Source organism: Simochromis diagramma, unplaced genomic scaffold (genome assembly GCF_900408965.1).
Source record: "Simochromis diagramma unplaced genomic scaffold, fSimDia1.1 OVJJ01000567.1, whole genome shotgun sequence".
Lineage (NCBI taxonomy): Eukaryota > Metazoa > Chordata > Actinopteri > Cichliformes > Cichlidae > Simochromis > Simochromis diagramma.
The window spans coordinates 686,684-706,309 of record NW_024386973.1 but is presented as its reverse complement, the minus strand read 5'-3'; the positions used below and the strand labels follow the sequence as shown (position 1 = coordinate 706,309).

At 41.7% G+C, this 19,626-nt stretch overlaps 1 protein-coding gene across 1 annotated transcript; it reads left to right on the top strand.

Annotated features, from left to right (window-relative positions):
• The first annotated feature begins 9,915 nt into the window (after positions 1–9,915).
• nrn1a (neuritin 1a) lies at positions 9,916–16,170 on the top strand. The gene is made up of 2 exons (XM_040039490.1): positions 9,916–10,024; positions 12,724–16,170. Exons 1-2 carry the CDS (start codon positions 9,969–9,971, stop codon positions 12,950–12,952), a joined length of 285 nt encoding a protein of 94 aa, XP_039895424.1. The 5' UTR covers positions 9,916–9,968; the 3' UTR covers positions 12,953–16,170.
• Positions 16,171–19,626: the final 3,456 nt, after the last annotated feature.

Genomic DNA, 19,626 nt, shown 5'->3' with positions numbered 1-19,626 from the left:
TCCACGTGATCCTTCTCCTGTGGACTGAATCTGCTCCACATTAACGGTCGGGGGACTTCGTTTGAATCTAACTTCCTACATTGTTGAAGCCCCTGTTGGACCTCAGACTCATAAAACTTTGGCTGTGACGCGACGACCAGCTGGAGTTCAGTCAAGAAAACAGGAAGACGCAGGTGAGTGTTTGCTGGGAATGATGGGAGAACGGCGGCGCGTAATGGGCGCAGGCTGCAGCTCTCGAGCTCAGCTTTGTTTTACTGGAATATAAAAACAGATGAAGTTCACCGGCTGGATCTCATAAGCTTTTTCCTCTCTGTGTGTTCAGTGCTGCCAGATTCTGGGATGGTCCACTCTGGCTCTGCTCCTCAGTGTAGCTGATGCAGTCAGTTTAAAAACCAGCCTCCCACTGCAGTCAAAAGCTTGTGGCGTTAATGCTTGCTGTGTTTCCTCCTGCCAGTTACTGGGATAACTCCACTCCTGTGCCACGACGGCGCTGGCGGACTGCCAGGAGGGAGCGACGGACCTCTGGGATAAACTGAAAAAGGAGTCCCGAAACCTGAATTTCCGCGGGAGTTTGTTTGAACTCTGGTGGCGGCGGCAACGGAGCCCCCAGATCTGCCAACGCCAGGGGCCCGCCTTGGTCCTAACCACAACTGCCCACAAACTGACTTGGCTGGCGTTTTAACAGAAATGAGGAAAAAAAGGGAAACACAAAGCGAAAAGAAGTAAAAAAAGAAAAAAAGGAAAAAATCCAACTGAAAAAAGAAAATAGGACAAAAGTGAAGCTGCTCTTCCAAAATACTTCAAAGTTTGAATTCATCACAAGAAAATACTCCCCCGAATGGATTTTTACTGCTAGGTCACCGTACGGCGGCCCAGGTCGCTTCCTGGGACACTGCAGGCCGCCGTCCTCCCGGAGCGTTCATCCCACACACGCAGACGCGACCCAGAGGCCGATAACATGAAATATCAACACGCCTTTGAAACGAGACAATGATGAAAATGTGATGGATTCCCGTCCGCTTACAACCGTGGAATTACACAGTATTAAAGTCAACCAGAATTATTGATGTTTAGAGGCTCGGCCTAGACAGCGCTGTGTGACTGCGGGCGCTGACACTGTATCAGGCTATATATAGAGTCCCCATGTAGCCCATGGTACATATTCATGTGTAACGCGAGGCCACAAAATCAATAAGACGAGCCAAGGCCTCGAGCCGATAGACCTGACGCCTCATTTTCACCAGGACAGATTCTCCTTTTTCTTTTTCTTTTTTTATTATGCCAAGTAGACTCTGTGGTATATTTGATGGACTGGAACTTCGTGTAATATTTGTACTCGTATTGGCTGTTTGTTGTTTTCAGGCCACGGTCACACAGCGCTAAATGCAGTCGTAATAACTGGCAGCAAAGACAGCTACCAAAATTACAACATTTACAGGCAGAAAAACGCTCTGACACTACTGACCTTGGACCCCCAGCATGGCTCTCAAAACAGTATTCTTACATTCATAGTGTTGTACTTGGTTGTGGAGCTGGCCGGGTTGCTGCCATGCCACGTTTCTGGTGTGACGTAGGCTGTTTTTCTTGACCAAACTCTGAGGGGCAGAGATGTGGTGGAGTATCAAGCCTGCTTGCCTTAAAGAACAGTTTTATACTGTTGTTAACGGTGCATGATATCAGTTCAGAGACTCCAAAACATTCAGGAAATGGGCACAAAAACATTAAATGTTTTTAAGACGTTGTCAGGTTCAAGTTAGTTTTGCTTCTGTTGGAAGGACATTGTATATCTGATGTTCATTTCTGTAATAGAATTGTTCATTTGTTACTGCTTTGTTGGAATATAAACTCAACACTTCTGTAAGAGTTTCAAATTAAAAGCCTTAAGAAACGATCACACAAAGAACAACAAAAAGTGAAAAGGCACAGTTACATTTAAGCAACAGCTGATGAAGGTGACTATATATGTGAATAATAAGGACAACAGCTGACTTTAACCAAGCATTGCATTATTAATATATGGACAGCATTAATTTTAAACTCTTTTATTTACAAGTGCATAAAGCACAAAAACTTAAATTCAAAGTAATAAGCCCTCCTGGGCACCCAGCACATAGTGCCAGGTGGTTACTATGCAACTACTAGATGTTTTAATTTTAGCTTTTTAAAAATAAATAAAAGATAATTGCCATTATTTAAGCATTTGTTATTATAGGCTGGAATTTATTGTGCAACCACTTAAAATCTGTCCATGGTCAGAAAACAATAGTCAAGAAGCAAGCTAATGTTAGCCAGCTAGCTGTAACTTGGCACCTCTCGGTTAAAGTTTTCGTAACGTAAACGTATAAATAATGAACAACATGATAGGCTAACAAACTTTGTAATCCGATCAACCCAACGAGTTTTGATGTGACCGCTGAGTACTTTACTATGTTGGTTAGCTAACAAGCAGCTTTAGCTAACATGTACCAGCGGTAAGCTAGCTTGAAGGGACTATTTGGATTCCCACAACTAAAGAAATTTCCAAACTGAATCTAACTCACTGTTTTGGCCCCACTAGATTAAACTGGCTTTATTCTCGCTAATGTTTGCTAACTTGTTTGTAATCATGTAAAGGTACTTTACCGCAGTCAACAGTTAGTAGAATTACATGATAGGATAGCCCAGTTAAACAGTAATATATTAATACAGCAGAAATGTACGTCATATGTAAGAGCATGCATAGCTTATGTCTTACATTTGTTTTCCCAGGTTGGATTTGGAGACAGACTTTATTATTTATATCAACTGTGCTTCCTGCGATGATCAGAGAGCTACCGTTTAATTAAAAACTACAAAATTCTGTTTGAGAATATAAGCTAGCTGTAACCATATGTGTCCACACCTCCAAATCTAGCATGACTCAGTGAAGCAGGCTATGCCCAAAGTGAATCAACGTGTAATAACTTAGCAGTATGGCAGTAGTTCAGCTAAGACATGACATTTAAAGAGATTAGAGTTGTTAGCAGGTTGGAGGCAAAGCAGATCGTATTTGTGTTAGCAAGTAAATTGGATTGCCATGGGTTAGTAACTAAAACAATTACATCAGGTTAGCTAACAGTTTGTATTGCAGCTAAACCAAACACTGTTTAGCTTTAGCTCTCCTTCATGAATTACCTTCAGGTAGAAACATTCCTCACAGAGATGATGATGAATGTCTAAAAATCACTGTAGCCAAAACCTTTCGGGTTATAGCTCGAGAAAGTTGTTACGACGTGCTCATTCCTGAAATCCCACGAGACCAAGGACTCCGACTGATGGAAACTTGTTTTGGATGTGAAAGTAGCAACACATTGAAATTAACTTTAGTTCCTGTTGGTGGGTGACATCGCATCTTTCATATCAGCACAACCACGTGTTAGAAATGAATGACTTTGAGAGCTAAACGGTACTGCGAGGAGAAGCTGAGAGCAATACGAAGACGCGACTTCATGGCAGTGTAGCTGAAAAAAAAAAAAGAAATCACAAAAAATGATGATTAAAAAAATCAAACCGGGGCGAAAGAGTGATATACGTTGCCATTAAGCACATCCCCCCTTTTCATACCAGTGATCCATACTAGACGACCTTAGCGGTGATATATTTTAGGTCTGTATGTTAGATAAAAAGCAGAGTCCCAACAGTATATAGCATCATGAACACATAAATAAGTAAATGAATTGGAGGAGGGAGTTATATTCTTTGCGCGAGGCACCGACAATGTTTCCACTGCCTTCTGATGAAAAGATGTGTACTCTTTGTTTGTTTGTTTGTTTTGTTGTCTCTTGTTTGTTTAGGGGGATGTTGCAAAAAGAGTTTAAAAAAAAATCTACGAAAATACAAGAGAGAAAATGTATATGAAAAAGGATTTAAGAATAAAAACTCTATATAGATAATCTATCCCAGACTTTACAGATTATAGGCCTACTGGAGATATTAAAGAGAAAAATAAAAAAAGATGCTAAAATGAGGAAGATATAAAAATGACAACTGTTGAAAATGATTGTGTGCTGTGGTTTTAATCTGGTTTGCTGAGTTTGAGATGATGGAGCTGGGTTTGGAGTGTTTTCATTATTAATGAAGGAAAGTCCCGGAGCTGCCACATGTCTCAGCTCTCAGTTTATATTGACTGAGAACAAGAGGTTCAGGAGGAAAGAAGGGGGGAGAGGAAAGAAGTTTGACTGCGTATCCTCGCTGAAGACGTCATTTGGATAATTCAGCTGCCAAAACCCTCAAACCGACCTGGATTTGATTTTATATGGACCGTTAAGTCTTAAAATATCTGATGAACATCACAGGATGAAATAAATCTGGTTTTCATGCGTCAGGCGGACAAATAAAGAAATATTCTCATAATTTCCTTTTGTTTAACTGTTTTTTAGGCAGCATTCAGCATAAGACCTTCAGATCTTCTGATGTTTAATGACAGAACTCAAAATATTCTTGCTGATGAATGACAACATCAGCAACCTTTTTCCATCTGGGAAATATCAATAGTGGCCCGGTGGATGGACTGAATTATTTGCTGATTGGAAGCAGTGTCAGTGACCAACTGGTCATCCAAAAGTTGAGCAATAAACGTAACCAATAGGCGACCACGTTCGATTGAAAGGCGATTGCACAGGCCGTTCGGTGGGAGGCAACCTGTCTCCAAACAATCAGTGAACTTGACTGCTGGCAGTGATTTAGATTGCAAACAATTGCGACTAATTTCCAAACAGATTGCCAACATGTTGCAATCAGTTGAGTCTGAGCTGATGAGCTGTGACGTCTTTCACTGGTTGTATTCGGGTTATATTTCTGTATAAAAAGACAGGATTGTTGCCACATGTGTAAGTTAGCATTAATTGTCGCAGACATGATCCACACTTGAAGAAACCATTTCAAAGGCAGGTTCATTACATACAGGTGCAATAATGTAGGTCTCACGCCCCACACTCTTTCCCCTCGGTGTCTGCAGGATTTGGACCCTTTCAGCAGCAGTTTTGGGCCAATTCTGCCTAATTTTACCAGCTGCTACGTGATGCATTTAAACAAAACTGTGGTTGGTTGTTCAAATGAAAGGAGACACGAGCTCCATTAAAATGTAAAAAAGAAAATTAACGTTTGAATGTACTTATGAATATGGGATGTTTAACAGAAAATGTCTGTTTTATGAGTGCGCAAAAAGTCAAATCAACAATAGAATTAACTTTCTTCAGATGTCTGTTACTTTACTCCAGCATAGTAAAGAAATATTAAAAACTACAATATAATAAGCTTCAAAATTTAGATTTTATCTTGGAGGCAAATTACACAAAAAAGTTTTTCTTAGATTTGAACCAAGTATAGACTCTGACATTGCAATGGTGGAAAAAGGTAAAAAATAAAAATTAAGGTTTAAATGACAGGTGGAGAAATCTGAAAGATGAATCCAGTTTATAGGACAAAAAGCTGCAGTTCCTCTAATGTGCAGCGAAGCTCCGATCGATCACCCAGCCCAGCACACGACACCAAACCAGACTCAGTATCAGAATAAGCTGTTTGACAAGTTCTTCATGGCTGCAACCACAAAGCATCACTCACCTTACTAAACTGACAACAGCAGAGGCGGTAGGTCATTGGCACACCTGGGCAGGTCTTTTGCACGGCGACAGCGCTAACCGCTGCACCCACGCACCGCCCACAGTTGGAAACCAGTTCAGTTTTTCCAGCCACTTCACTGACCCAGCGTCCACTCACGAACACTAAAAACCAGAAATCCCAACATCACAAACTGAGATCAGGATGAAACCAAATATGTGGAGTAACAGGGCTGTTGGGACAAAACGGCCGAACCACACTGATGTCAGGGTTTAATTTCAATGACGTGTCGGGACCTGCAGTCATGAACAGTGTTGGCAAGTTACTTGAAAAAAGTAATCAGTTACATTATGATTACTTCCCCCAAAAAGTAATCCCATTACTTTACTGATTACTTATTTTCAAAAGTAATAATTACTTAGTTACTTAGTTACTTTTTAAAACATGATTTACAACCTGAAGAGGTGATAAAGCGATAGATCTTTCAGCCAACCTACTTTTTTCTGCAATTCCATCATACAAATGTAATCAAATGGAAAAGTCTCTTTTTAAAACTTGTTTTATTAGTTTTAATCTTTAACTTTATGCATCAAGCAAAAATTTAATTATCTGCAACATTCTCGGACTGGAAGAAATTAGTTTAACATTTAAACCTATTTTCTGCACATTCCAGCACATAAAATAAAATATTTTTTTGTGTTACACCAGTCTTTCAAATAGAGGCAAGTAAAACACAGCAGAAATAAATAAAGTCAGACTCAGCGGTCCTGTTGCTCTATTTTCACCTGTAAGCAGGACTACAGTAGGCGGAGGTTACCCTGGTGCAGGTGTGCCGCGGTCGTTGGAAGAATCCGCGAGTTTCTCTGTGAGTTTCCCCATTACGTCGTAGCTACTCGGTGCTTGTTTGGAAGTTTAGGGGTTTTTTTCGCTGTAAAAAGAAGTTTTCTGTTCCCACCACAGCGGACACTAATGTTTTTTGTCACTTTTATGGAATCAAACTCAAGTATCAGTACTTCCACGTTTTAAACGTGCACGCTCATACTCTCTCCGCACTCGATATATGATCCATTGTTGATCTGCACACAGCTGTTGTCACAACGTCGCACTTCGCTACGTACGTCACTGTCATGAGACATTCTCGCAAAAGATCACGGTTTTTAGTAACGCAGTAACGCAGCGCCACGGGAAAGTAACGGTAATCTAATTACCTTTTTGCAATAGTAATCCCTTACTTACTCGTACTTGAAAAAAGTAATGGATTACAGTAACGCGTTACTTGTAATTCTTTCTAATCTTTAAGGTTTTAATGAAGCTGCAGTACGCGTGCTGCGGGCTGCCGCGGGGATGCGCATGTGCGCCGTGGTTTCTGCATTAATATGGATGTGAGTGGGGAGGGGACGAGGACTGGGCGAGATCTCACTGAACATGGAGCAAAGGTCCTCCACTTCCACTCAGCGATATTTTACCTCTCCCACGGAGAAGCTCCAAACACCTGCCAGACCTGCTCAGGAAAAAGAGGAGAATGTTTCATCAGGATTCATGTTAATCCATATCTCCTTCTTCTATAAGAAAACAATAAAAGGATCCCAATATGAAAAAAAACAGGATGCAGTTTTAAAGGCTCCAATATTCAAGTTCCTCACGTTAATTTAAATACTAAAAAGACAAATGTGTTCTTTGTGTTACAACACAAGAGAAGCTCACCTTGTTTTAACACAAAAAACTGAAACCAGACAATCAGCGAAACGAGACAAGAAAAAAACCCTGGAAATAAAACCGAGCTGCAGTAATTGCCTGAAGAACAAGAGCAGGCGCGATTTGAGGCGAGCTGCCATAAACATGTATGGAGGGAAGCTGCAGGATGGAGGGAGTCCCGCGGGATCCGCAGGCTTCTAATAGTCGGACCCGTTTTTTTCAGCCTGCCACTTTTCTGAGAGACACCGTGAACAGAAGCTCACAACCCGACTCGGCCTCGTTTGTGTTTTGCAGCACAAGCGTGATATATATGATAGACAGACAGGCTGGACTCACACGTCAGGTAGTCTGCTTCAGAGTCGGTGGGGGGGGGCACAAAAAAAACAAAATAACATCAAATAAAACACCAAATAATAAAATATGTGCAGAAAAAACATAAAAGTCACAAAAATGAGAAACAAAATGGCCTTAAAATAAACAAAAAGGTCAAATTCCCACAAAGAAGACAGAGAACACACAATCACCCAAAACAGAGCAAGTGCAAAGAAAAGAAAAAGAAACAAAAAATGAACAAAAATTTCTAAAACTGACACAAAATGAAAAAACTAAAAATGACAATAAATTTAACACAGAGAGAAACAAAACCACTAAAATACAAACAAATATGAAATATAAACATACAAAAACGAAAAAAGACACAAAAATTAAAGACAAAAAAAATCACACAAATTCACACAAAACTGACCAAAAACCCCAAAAGACACAAACTAAACAAAAAGTGGAACAAATGACAAAGAAGACAAAATCAGAGAAAAGAAACACACACCACACACACACAGACACAGCACACACACACACACAGAGAGACACAGACACACACAGACACACACACACAGATACAGACACACACACACACACACACACACAAGAGATACAGACACAAACACAACAGATACAGACACACACACACACAACAGCACACAGACACAGACACACACACACACACACACAACGACTATCCAGACACACACACACACACACAGACACACACACACAGACACACCACAGACACCACACACACCGCTGGACTGTGCGCGTGGGACAGGCTCCAGAGGAGGCCACGCCCACAGCGGTCTCATCATTCACACGTGTGCCGAGGCTGCGTCCACAGATCCGCCTCTCACAGACGATGGCTTCAGCTTCAGGATGTTTGGAGCTCAAAACTATGGAGGAAAGGCTCTGAAAACAACTGTTAGCACAGAGGGGGCCGGGTCCTGAAACCTCCGCTGGAAACAGGAACCCGGCGTTCCCGCCTGAGGTCACGCCTGAGGTCACGCCTGAGGTCACGCCTGAGGTCACGCCTGAGGCAGGGGGCTCCTGAAAGTGAGAGCAGGGATCACGTTCATTCAGAGGTGCTGATTTAGACTAATTCACATTAACACAGAAAGCGATGATGCTGTTCACCTGCAGCCACAAACATGCAGTTTGGAAACGCCTCTGGACCGCGTTAACGAATCATGTGACCATAACCACGGCTGCTGTGAGGTCACTGCACCAGCAGCCCGTGTGTGGTGGATTCAAACACACCTGCAGGTAGAACAAGGACTGCAGTGCAGCATCACTCAGACCTAGAATAACATGTTTGTACCAGGGGCACGATGTGAGCGGCCCGATGGCGGCGATGGGCTCAGGATGGCAGGTCTGCGGAGAATCACTCTGAGACGTTGAAAAACAGACATTTAATCTTGTGAAATTCCAAGCAGGCCGCAGCTCGGCCTCTGTGAACGCGGAGGACCAAAATACCTCCTCGTCTTTCTTTGGGATTCAGCTGGTGGGTAAATGGGGCGGATATCGGCCCGGTCCCCCCGAGCAGCCGCCGACTCACAGAAGACATATATGTGGGAATCAGCAGGGACTGAATCGAGGTTGTGAGCCGTGCTGTTGGGCAGAAAAGGCCAACCGACGTAAACGTGGTCCGGCCGTCGCACAGCAGACCAGGCTAAACACTGAGTTTGCTGATGTTTAAATGGGTCGCCGGCTTTTACTTTGGCCACCTACTTCGTCCGAGGACGAGCTGCAGAAGTGGATTAGTGGGTTGGTGGAGAGTTTCTGACAGCAGAGTCACACGAACTGTTCACGGCGATTTTAGGAACAAAACAGTTGCGGGTCAGTTGATGAAGCCTTTAAGTTTGGAATCACAGTTTTCCGTGTGCATGTTCCAAAGAGATCAAAACCAAGGAGGCTGCGGATGGACGAACCTGGATCAGCACCGGGGCATGTAGCCACGGCTGTACAGTCATACTGATTGTTCGATTAACTCATGGAGCTGTAGTGAAGGAGCACTGCTGCAACAACACATTCAAAGGTGCAGATTTTAAAGTGAGGGTGAACGGTCTCAGTTTGTGGTCGGTCGCACTTTCCACACCTTAGAGGAGGGCCGGTGTGCTGCAGGCTTTAGATGTGTCCTGATCCAACACAGCTGATTCGAATGCTAATGACCTCCTCAGCATGCCTGTAGTTCTCCAGAGACTGGTAACGAACTAATCAGTGATTCAGGTGAGTTGACCCAGGGTGAGATCTAAAACCTGCAGGACACGGCCCCGAGGCCTGAAGTTGCCCCGCCCGCTTTAGAGCATCATCAATGTGACTCGGTGTTCAAGGGTTTCTCAGACTGCCTCATTCAGCTGGGAGACAACATGGCCAACTATCCCCAGGACCTGGACGACAGGCAGAACCTGCACCAGATCTGCACGTACGTTTACCACAAACACACACAAACACACACAAACACACACAAACACACCATCGCATCAGTGGGGGCGGGGCTTATAGCATTGATGCAATTTATTTGAAAAAGTAAAAAATTCTAAGCAGTTTTCTTACAACTGTTGAAGGTATTTGTTTTTTCCCTCTGGATCTTTGTTCCAATAAACTAGTTTGTTTAATTAAATATGTTCAAATATGTCATTTAAAGTCCAATAATGTGCAATCACATAGCAACAATAATTATAGTGCTAAGCTAGGCTACTAAAGGACATCAATCCACGTCTAACAAACCTCTCTGGTCCAAATTATTTAACCCCGTTAATCAATAAAGTGAAAAATATTAAGCTGATATAAAAGTCAAATCAGTGTCTATAAACAGCAATGAGTCCATAAGAGGTCATAATGAGACGAGAGGTCGTTTCATAGTCTGCGATCAGACTCGCAGAGAAAACACTGCATTCACATAACACAGGAAATGCTGTTTGAGCGATCCTCGCTGCAGTTATTGATTTTATAGTTTCCGTCCTTTTCAAAACTACATGTGACAGTAATGAGTCAGAGGACAGAGATCTGCTCTCATCCTGACAAACTGGAGCTTAGCTGCAGTGGTTTGGTTTTACGGGGCCGTGTGAACTGGTCTGTCTCTAATGCCGAGCCCCATCTGTGACGCCGTGAAGAGTCTGCCACTCTGATCTCACAGAAACCAGTAAGAGTGATTTAACCGCTAACCCTGAGGGGGAAACGGGTGTAGTCAGTGGGGGAGTGCGCATATGTGCAGCCCAGATGACCCCCACCACCCACCATCTTCCCTTTAATCCACCATCCATCCCACCACCCAAACCGGGTGGGCACCAGATGGCACGCTGCAGCAAGGAGCCCCCACCCCTCCCCGCACACACATGACTTTTTAATTCAGTGACAGCTCCATCACAGCGGTGTTGAGGCGTGGCAGGAGGTGCGCGTTAATACGCCTCCTCACACACACACACACACACACACACACACACACACACACACACACACACACACACACACACACACACAGGGCGTTAATTGCTCAGAGATGTAGCATCGACACGGCTCAGTTCAAGAGGTCAACATCAATAATAGCAGATTGGAAGATTGGATTAGATATGCTGTGTGTGTGTGTGTGTGTGTGTGTGTGTGTGTGTGTGTGTGTGTGCTGAAGCACGCGTCGCCACATTAACTTGGAGGGGGATGGAAAAAAACTGATGGGACAGATGAGAGAGAAGGACAAAGAAATAAAGAAGAAAACAAGCAGAGAGGAAGAGGAGGAGAAATCAGGCCAAGTGAGCATAGGAGGGAAAAACACGAGTATTAATATTTTATCAAACCAAGAGAGTGAAGAGGGGAAGACGAGCAGAGGAGGGGCTGTAGTAAAGGAAGGAGACAGCTGACGAGTCATTACCTGCGACGCCCTCCACACATTTTATTCTGTGAACCTTTAATGCATGACTGTAGTCTCCAAGTGTTAGACTGTAAAAGTTCTACACTCATAACATGAAATAAATGCCTGTAGATTCCCACAGTGGGGCCTTCAGCTGGATCACAACATGTGTGATCATAAATTCTTATCATTTAAAAACAGCTTCTAAACTTACATGATAAGGTTTCAGGATGAGATGCAAATCTTTATAATCTTAAAAAGATTTCTTTGGACTGAATCCAGAAACAGATACAGTCTTTTTCACTCTGGCTCAACACTTTCATGAAATACTTAAAAAACTGAACTAACCAACAACCAACAATAAAAACGACTTTTTCAGCTTTCGATGCTGAACGTGTCTCAATGTTTACTGCATCATTATCAGTATTACTCAGTATCGTTGCTACAGGTGGACGAGGAGGTGCCCAGTCTAACAGCATCACGTGTAGTGGAGCGTTCCTATAGAACATCGTCTATAAACACGCATGTTTTCTATACAAACATTCATTTGCAAAGTGCCACATGAATTCAAATCAGATAAAAGTGGAACACGTGTTTGTACAGCAGGAGCAGAAAACCTACAAACTAAAGCAGGACTTTAACACTTTAAGCAAACATGTAGTTCCTGAATTTGAATTTAGTTTGCAGGAGGCATGAACAGCTGACTCTGTGAGGACGCGGTGTGCAGGCAGTTTCCACCCACGTCGCTGTGGCCACGCCTCTTTCAAACAGATAATTATGGATTTGTGGAGAATAAAAATATGCGGCTGCAGATTTGGGAACATTAAAAACAAAAAAGAAATTGCGACCAGTTGGAAGAAACAAAGCTTTAGTTGTATGTGGAGTAAAAACATTAGAATCAGTAAAGTGCTGATTGCGTAGCAGCTTCTATTGTAGGCGTGCTCCTGTGTGGAAGCCGCTAAAGGCAGCCAGTGTTTTGCCTTCAATATTGAAGTGTTTTGCTGGGTAATGATGGAGACGGCGGCGCTGTAATGGGCGCAGGCTGCAGCTCTCGAGCTTCAGCTTTGTTTTACTGGAATATAAAAACTAGATGAAGTTCACCGGCTGGATCTTCATAAGCTTTTTCCTCTCTGTGTGTTCAGTGCTGCCAGATTCTGGGATGGTTTCCACTCTTGGCTCTGCTCCTCAGTGTAGCTGATGCAGTCAGTTTAAAAACCAGCCTCCCACTGCAGTCAAAAGCTTGTGGCGTTAATGCTTGCTGTGTTTTCTCCTGCCAGTTACTGGGATAACTTCCACTCCTGTGCCACGACGGCGCTGGCGGACTGCCAGGAGGGAGCGACGGACCTCTGGGATAAACTGAAAAAGGAGTCCCGAAACCTGAATTTCCGCGGGAGTTTGTTTGAACTCTGTGGCGGCGGCAACGGAGCCCCCAGATCTGCCAACGCCAGGGGCCTCGCCTTGGTCCTAACCACACTGCCCACCATACTGACTTGGCTGGCGTTTTAACAGAAATGAGGAAAAACATGGAAACACAAAGCGAAAAGAAGTAAAAAAAAGAAAAAAAGGAAAAATCCAACTGAAAAAAGAAAATAGGACAAGAGTGATAGCTGCTCTTCCAAAATACTTCAAAGTTTGAATTCATCACAAGAAAATACTCCCCGAATGGATTTTTACTGCTAGGTCACCGTACGGCGGCCCAGGTCGCCTTCCTGGGACATCTGCAGGCCGCCGTCCTCCCGGAGCGTTCATCCAATCACACGCAGACGCGACCCAGAGGCCGATAACATGAAATATTCAACACGCCTTTGAAACGATGACAATGATGAAAATGTGATGGATTCCCGTCCGCTTACAACCGTGGAATTACACAGTATTAAAGTCAACCATGAATTATTGATGTTTAGTAGGCTCGGCCTAGACAGCGCTGTGTGACTGCAGGGCGCTGACACTGTATCAGGCTATATATTAGAGTCCCCATGTAGCCCATGGTACATATTCATGTGTAACGCGAGGCCACAAAATCAATAAGACGAGCCAAGGCCTCGAGCCGATTCAGACCTGACGCCTCATTTTCACCACGGACAGATTCTCCTTTTTCTTTTTCTTTTTTTATTATGCCAAGTAGACTCTGTGGTATATTTGATGGACTGAATGCTTCGTGTAATATTTGTACTCGTATTGGCTGTTTGTTGTTTTCAGGCCACGGTCACACCAGCGCTAAATGCAGTCGTAATAACTGGCAGCAAAGACAGCTTACCAAAATTACACATTTTACAGGCAGAAAAACTGCTCTGACACTACTGACCTTTGACCCCTACAGCATGGCTCTCAATCAACAGTATTCTTACATTCATAGTGTTGTACTTGGTTGTGGAGCTGGCCGGGTTGCTGCCATGCCACGTTTCTGGTGTGACCGTAGGCTTGTTTTTCTTGACCAAACTCTGAGGTGCAGAGATGTGGTGGAGTATCAAGCCTGCTTGCCCTTAAAGAACAGTTTATACTGTTGTTAACGTGCATGATATCAGTTCAGAGACTCTCAAAACATTTCAGGAAATGGGCACAAAAACATTAAATGTTTTATAAGACGTTGTCAGGTTCAAGTTAGTTTTTGCTTCTGTTGGAAGGACACTTGTATTATCTCGATGTTTCATTTCTGTATTATTAGAATTGTTCATTTTGTTACTGCTTTTTGTTGGTAATATAAACTCAACACTTCCTGTAAGAGTTTCAAATTAAAAGCCCTTAAGAAACGATCACAACAAAGAACAACAAAAAGTGAAAATGGCACAGTTACATTTAAGCAACAGCTGATGACAGGTGACTATATATTGTGAATAATAAGGACATACAGCTGACTTTTAACCAAGCATTGCATTATTAATATTATGGACAGCATTAATTTTAAACTCTTTTATTTACAAGTGCATAAAGCACTCAAAAAGCTTAAATTCAAAGTAATAAGCCCTCCTGGGCACCAGCACATAGTGCCAGGTGGTTACTATGCAACATACTAGATGTTTTAATTTTAGCTTTTTAAAAAATAAATAAAAGATTAATTGCCATTATTTAAGCATTTGTTTATTTATATGCTGGAATTTATTGTGCAACCACTTAAAATCTGTCCATGGTCAGAAAACAATAGTCAAGAAGCAAGCTAATGTTAGCCAGCTAGCTGTAACTTGGCACCTCTGTTTAAAGTTTTCGTAACGTAAACGTATAAAATAATGAACACATGATAAGCTAACAAACTTTGTAATCCAGATCAACCCTACGAGTTTTGATGTGACCGCTAGAGTACTTTACTATGTTGGTTAGCTAACAAGCTAGCTTTAGCTAACATTAGCCAGCGGTAAGCTAGCTTGAAGGGACTATTTGGATTCCCACAACTAAAGAAATTTCCTAAACTGAATCTAACTCACTGTTTTGGCCCCACTAGATTAAACTGGCTTTATTCTCGCTAATGTTTGCTAACTTGTTTGTAATCATGTAAAGGTACTTTACCGCAGTCAACAGTTAGTAGAATTACATGATTAGGATATGCCCAGTTAAACTAAGTAATTATATTATAACAGCAGAAATGTACGTCATATGTAAGAGACATGCATAGCTTATGTCTTACATTTGTTTTCCCAGGTTGGATTTGGAGACAGACTTTATTTATTTATATCAACTGTGCTTCCTGCGATGATCAGAGAGCTACCGTTTAATTAAAAACTACAAAATTCTGTTTGAGAATATAAGCTAGCTGTAACCATATTGTGTCCACACCTCCAAATCTAGCATGACTCAGTGAAGCAGGCTATGCCCAAAGTGAATCAACGTGTAATAACTTAGCAGTATGGCAGTAGTTCAGCTAAGACATGACATTTAAAGAGATTAGAGTTGTTAGCAGGTTGGAGGCTAAAGCAGATCGTATTTGTGTTAGCAAGTAAATTGGATTGCCATGGGTTAGTAACTAAAACATATTACATCAGGTTAGCTAACAGTTTGTATTTGCAGCTAAACCAAACACTGTTTAGCTTTAGCTTCTCCTTCATGAATTACCCTTCAGGTAGAACATTTCCTCACAGAGATGATGATGAATGTCTTAAATCACTGTAGCCAAAACCTTTCTGGTTTATAGCTCGAGAAAGTTGTTACGACGTGCTCATTTCCTGAAATCCCACGAGACCAAGGACTCCGACTGATGGAAACTTGTTTTGGATGTGAAAGTAGCAACACATTGAAATTAACTTTAGTTCCTGTTGGTGGGTGACATCTGCCATCTTTCATATCAGCACAACCACGTGTTAGAAATGAATGACTTTGAGAGCTAAACGGTTACTGCGAGGAGAAGCTGAGAGCAATACGAAGACGCGACTTCATGGCCAGTGTAGCTGAAAAAAAAAAAAGAAATCACGAAAAAATGATGATTAAAAAAATCAAACCGTGGCTGAAGAGTGATATGACTGTTGCCATTAAGCACATCCCCCCTTTTCATACCAGTGATCCATACTAGACGACCTTAGCGGTGATATATTTTAGGTCTGTATGTTAGATTAAAAGCAGAGTCCCAACAGTATAGTAGCATCATGAACTACATAAATACAGTAAATGAATTTGAGGAGGGAGTTTATTTCTTTGCCGAGGCACCGACAATGTTTCCACTGCCTTCTGATGAAAAGATGTGTACTTCTGTTTGTTTGTTTGTTTGTTTGTCTCTTTGTTTGTTTATGGGGATGTTGCAAAAAGAGTTAAAAAAAAAATCTTACGAAAATTATCTAAGAAGAGAAAATGTATATGAAAAAGGATTTTAAGAAAATAAAAACTCTATTATAGATAATCTATCCCAGACTTTACAGATTATAGGCCTACTGAGATATTAAAAGATGAATAAATAAATAAAAGATTGCTAAAATGATGAAGAGTATTAAATAAAATGACAACTGTTTGAAAATGATTGTGTGCTGTGGTTTTAATCTGGTTTGCTGAGTTTGAGATGATGGAGCTGGGTTTGGAGTGTTTTCATTATTAATGAAGGAAAGTCCCTGAGCTGCCACATGTCTCAGCTCTCAGTTTATATTGACTGAGACAAAGAGGTTCAGGAGGAAGAGGAAGGGGGGAGGAGGAAGAAGGTTGACTGCGTATCCTGCTGAAGACGTCATTTGGATAATTCATGCTGCCAAAACCCTCAAACCGACCTGGATTTGATTTTATATGGACCGTTAAGTCTTTAAAATATCTGATGAACATCACAGGATGAAATAAATCTGGTTTTCATGCGTCAGGCGGACAAATGAAAGAAATATTCTCATTAATTTCCTTTTGTTTAACTGTTTTTTAAGCAGCATTCAGCATAAGACCTTCAGATCTTCTGATGTTTCAATGACAGAACTCTAAAATATTCTTGCTGATGAATGACAACATGAGCAACCTTTTTCCATCTGGGAAATATCAATAGTTGCCCGGTGGATGGACTGAATTTATTTGCTGATTGGAAGCAGTTGCAGTGACCAACTGGTCATCCAAAAGTTGAGCAATAAACGTAACCAATAGGCGACCACGTTCGATTGAAAGGCGATTGCACAGGCCGTCTGGTGGGAGGCAACCTGTCTCCAAACAATCAGTGAACTCTGACTGCTGGCAGTGACTTTTAGATTGCAAACAATTGCCGACTAATTTCCAAACAGATTGCCAACATGTTGCAATCAGTCTGAGTCTGAGCTGATGAGCTTGTGACGTCTTTCACGTGGTTGTATTCTGGTTATATTTCTGTATAAAAGCCAGGATTGTTGCCACATGTGTAAGTTAGCAATTAAATTGTCGCAGACATGATCCACATCTTTGAAGAAACCATTTCAAAGGCAGGTTCATTACATACAGGTGCAATAATGTAGGTCATGTCTCCCACCACTCTTTCCCCTCGTGTGTCTGCAGGATTTGGACCCTTTCAGCAGCAGTTTTGGGCCAATTCTGCCTAATTTTACCAGCTGCTACGTGATGCATTTAAACAAAACTGTGGTTTGTTGTTCAAATGAAAGGAGACACGAGCTCCATTAAAATGTAAAAATAGAAATATTAACGTTTTTGAATGTACGTATGAATATGGGATGTTATACATGAAAATGTTCTTGTTTATGAGTGCGCAAAAAGTCAAATTCAACAATAGAATTAACTTTCTTCAGATGTCTGTTACTTTACTCCAGCATAGTAAAGAAATATTAAAGACTACAATAATAATAAGCTTCAAAATTTAGATTTTTATCTTGGAGGCAAAATTACACAAAAAAGTTTTTCTTAGATTTGAACCAAGTATAGACTCTGACATTTGCAAATGGTGGAAAAAGGTAAAAATAAAAATAATTAGGTTTAAATGAACAGATGGAGAAATCTGAAAGATGAATCCAGTTTATAGGAACCAAAAGCTGCAGCTCCTCTAATGTGCAGAAGAAGCTCCCGATCGATCACCCAGCCCAGCACACGACACCAAACCAGACTCAGTATCAGAATAAGCTGTTTGACAAGTTCTTCATGGCTGCAACCCACAAATGCATCACTCATTACTAAACTGACCACAGCAGAGGCGGTAGGTCATTGGCACACCTGGGCAGGTCTTTTGCACGGCGACAGCGCTAACCGCTGCACCACCGCACCGCCCACAGTCTGGAAACCAGTTTCAGGTTTTCCAGCCACTTCACTGACCCAGCGTCCACTCACGAACACTAAAAACCAGAAATCCCAACATCACAAACTGAGATCAGGATGAAACCAAATATGTGGAGTAACAGAGGCTGTTGGGACAAAACGGCCGATACCACACTGATGTCAGGGTTTAATTTCAATGACGTGTCGGGACCTGCAGTCATGAACAGTGTTGGTCAAGTTACTTGAAAAAAGTAATCAGTTACTAATTACTGATTACTTCCCCCAAAAAGTAATCCCATTACTTTACTGATTACTTATTTTCAAAAGTAATTAATTACTTAGTTACTTAGTTACTTTTTAAAAACATGATTTACAACCTGAAGAGGTGATAAAGCGATAGATCTTTCAGCCCAATTCTACTTTTTCTGCATAATCCATCATACAAAATGTAATCAAATGGAAAAGTCTCTTTTTAAAACTTGTTTTATTAGTTTTAATCTTTTAACTTTATGCATCAAGCAAAAATTTAATTATCTGCAACATTCTCTGACTGGAAGAAATTAGTTTAACATTTAAACCTATTTTCTGCACATTCCAGCACATAAAATAAAATATTTTTTGTGTTTACACTCAGTCTTTCAAATAGATGCAAGTAAAACACAGCAGAAAATAAATAAAGTCAAAGACTCAGCGGTCCTGTTGCTCTATTTTCACCTGTAAAGCAGGACTACAGTAGGCGGAGGGTTACCCTGGTGCAGGTGTGCCGCGGTCAGTGGAAGAATCCGCGAGTTTCTCTGTGAGTTTCCCATTACGTCGTAGCTACTCGGTGCTTGTTTGGAAGTTTAGGGGTTTTTTCGCTGTAAAAAGAAGTTTTCTTCCCACGCACAGCGGACACTAATGTTTTTGTCACTTTTTATGGAATCAAACTCAAAGTAAGGTCAGTACTTCCACGCTTTAAACGCTGCACGCTCATACTCTCTCCCGCACTCGATATATGATCCATTGTTGATCTGCACACAGCTGTTGTCACGAACGTCGCACTCGCTTACGTCACTGTCATGAGACATTCTCGCAAAAAATCACGGTTTTAGTAACGCAGTAACGCAGCGTTCCTACGGGAAAGTAACGGTAATCTAATTACCTTTTTGCAATAGTAATCCCTTACTTTACTCGTTACTTGAAAAAAGTAATCGGATTACAGTAACGCGTTACTTGTAATTCTTTCTAATTCTTTAAGGTTTAATGAAGCTGCAGTACGCGTGCTGCGGGCTGCCGCGGGGATGCGCATGTGCGCCGTGTTTCTGCATTAATATGGATGTGATGGGGAGGGAAGCGAGGACCGGGCAGATCCTCACAGAACATGGAGCAAAGGTCCTCCACTTCCACTCAGCGATATTTTAACTCCTCCTCACGGAGAAGCTCCAAACACCTGCAAACCTGCTCAGGAAAAAGAGGAGATGTTTCATCAGGATTTCATGTTAAATCCAATATGTTCCTTCTTCTATAAGAAAACAATAAAAGGAGTCCAATATGAAAAAAAACAGGATCAGTTTTAA

Excerpts from the sequence above, each read along its gene's own strand:
- nrn1a (XM_040039490.1), top strand. The coding sequence starts at position 9,969 with ATGGCCAACTATCCCCAGGACCTGGACGACAGGCAGAACCTGCACCAG. Across the intron at positions 10,025-12,723 it reads AACCTGCACCAGATCTGCAC|TTACTGGGATAACTTCCACT; the intron begins GTACGTTTACCA and ends TTCTCCTGCCAG.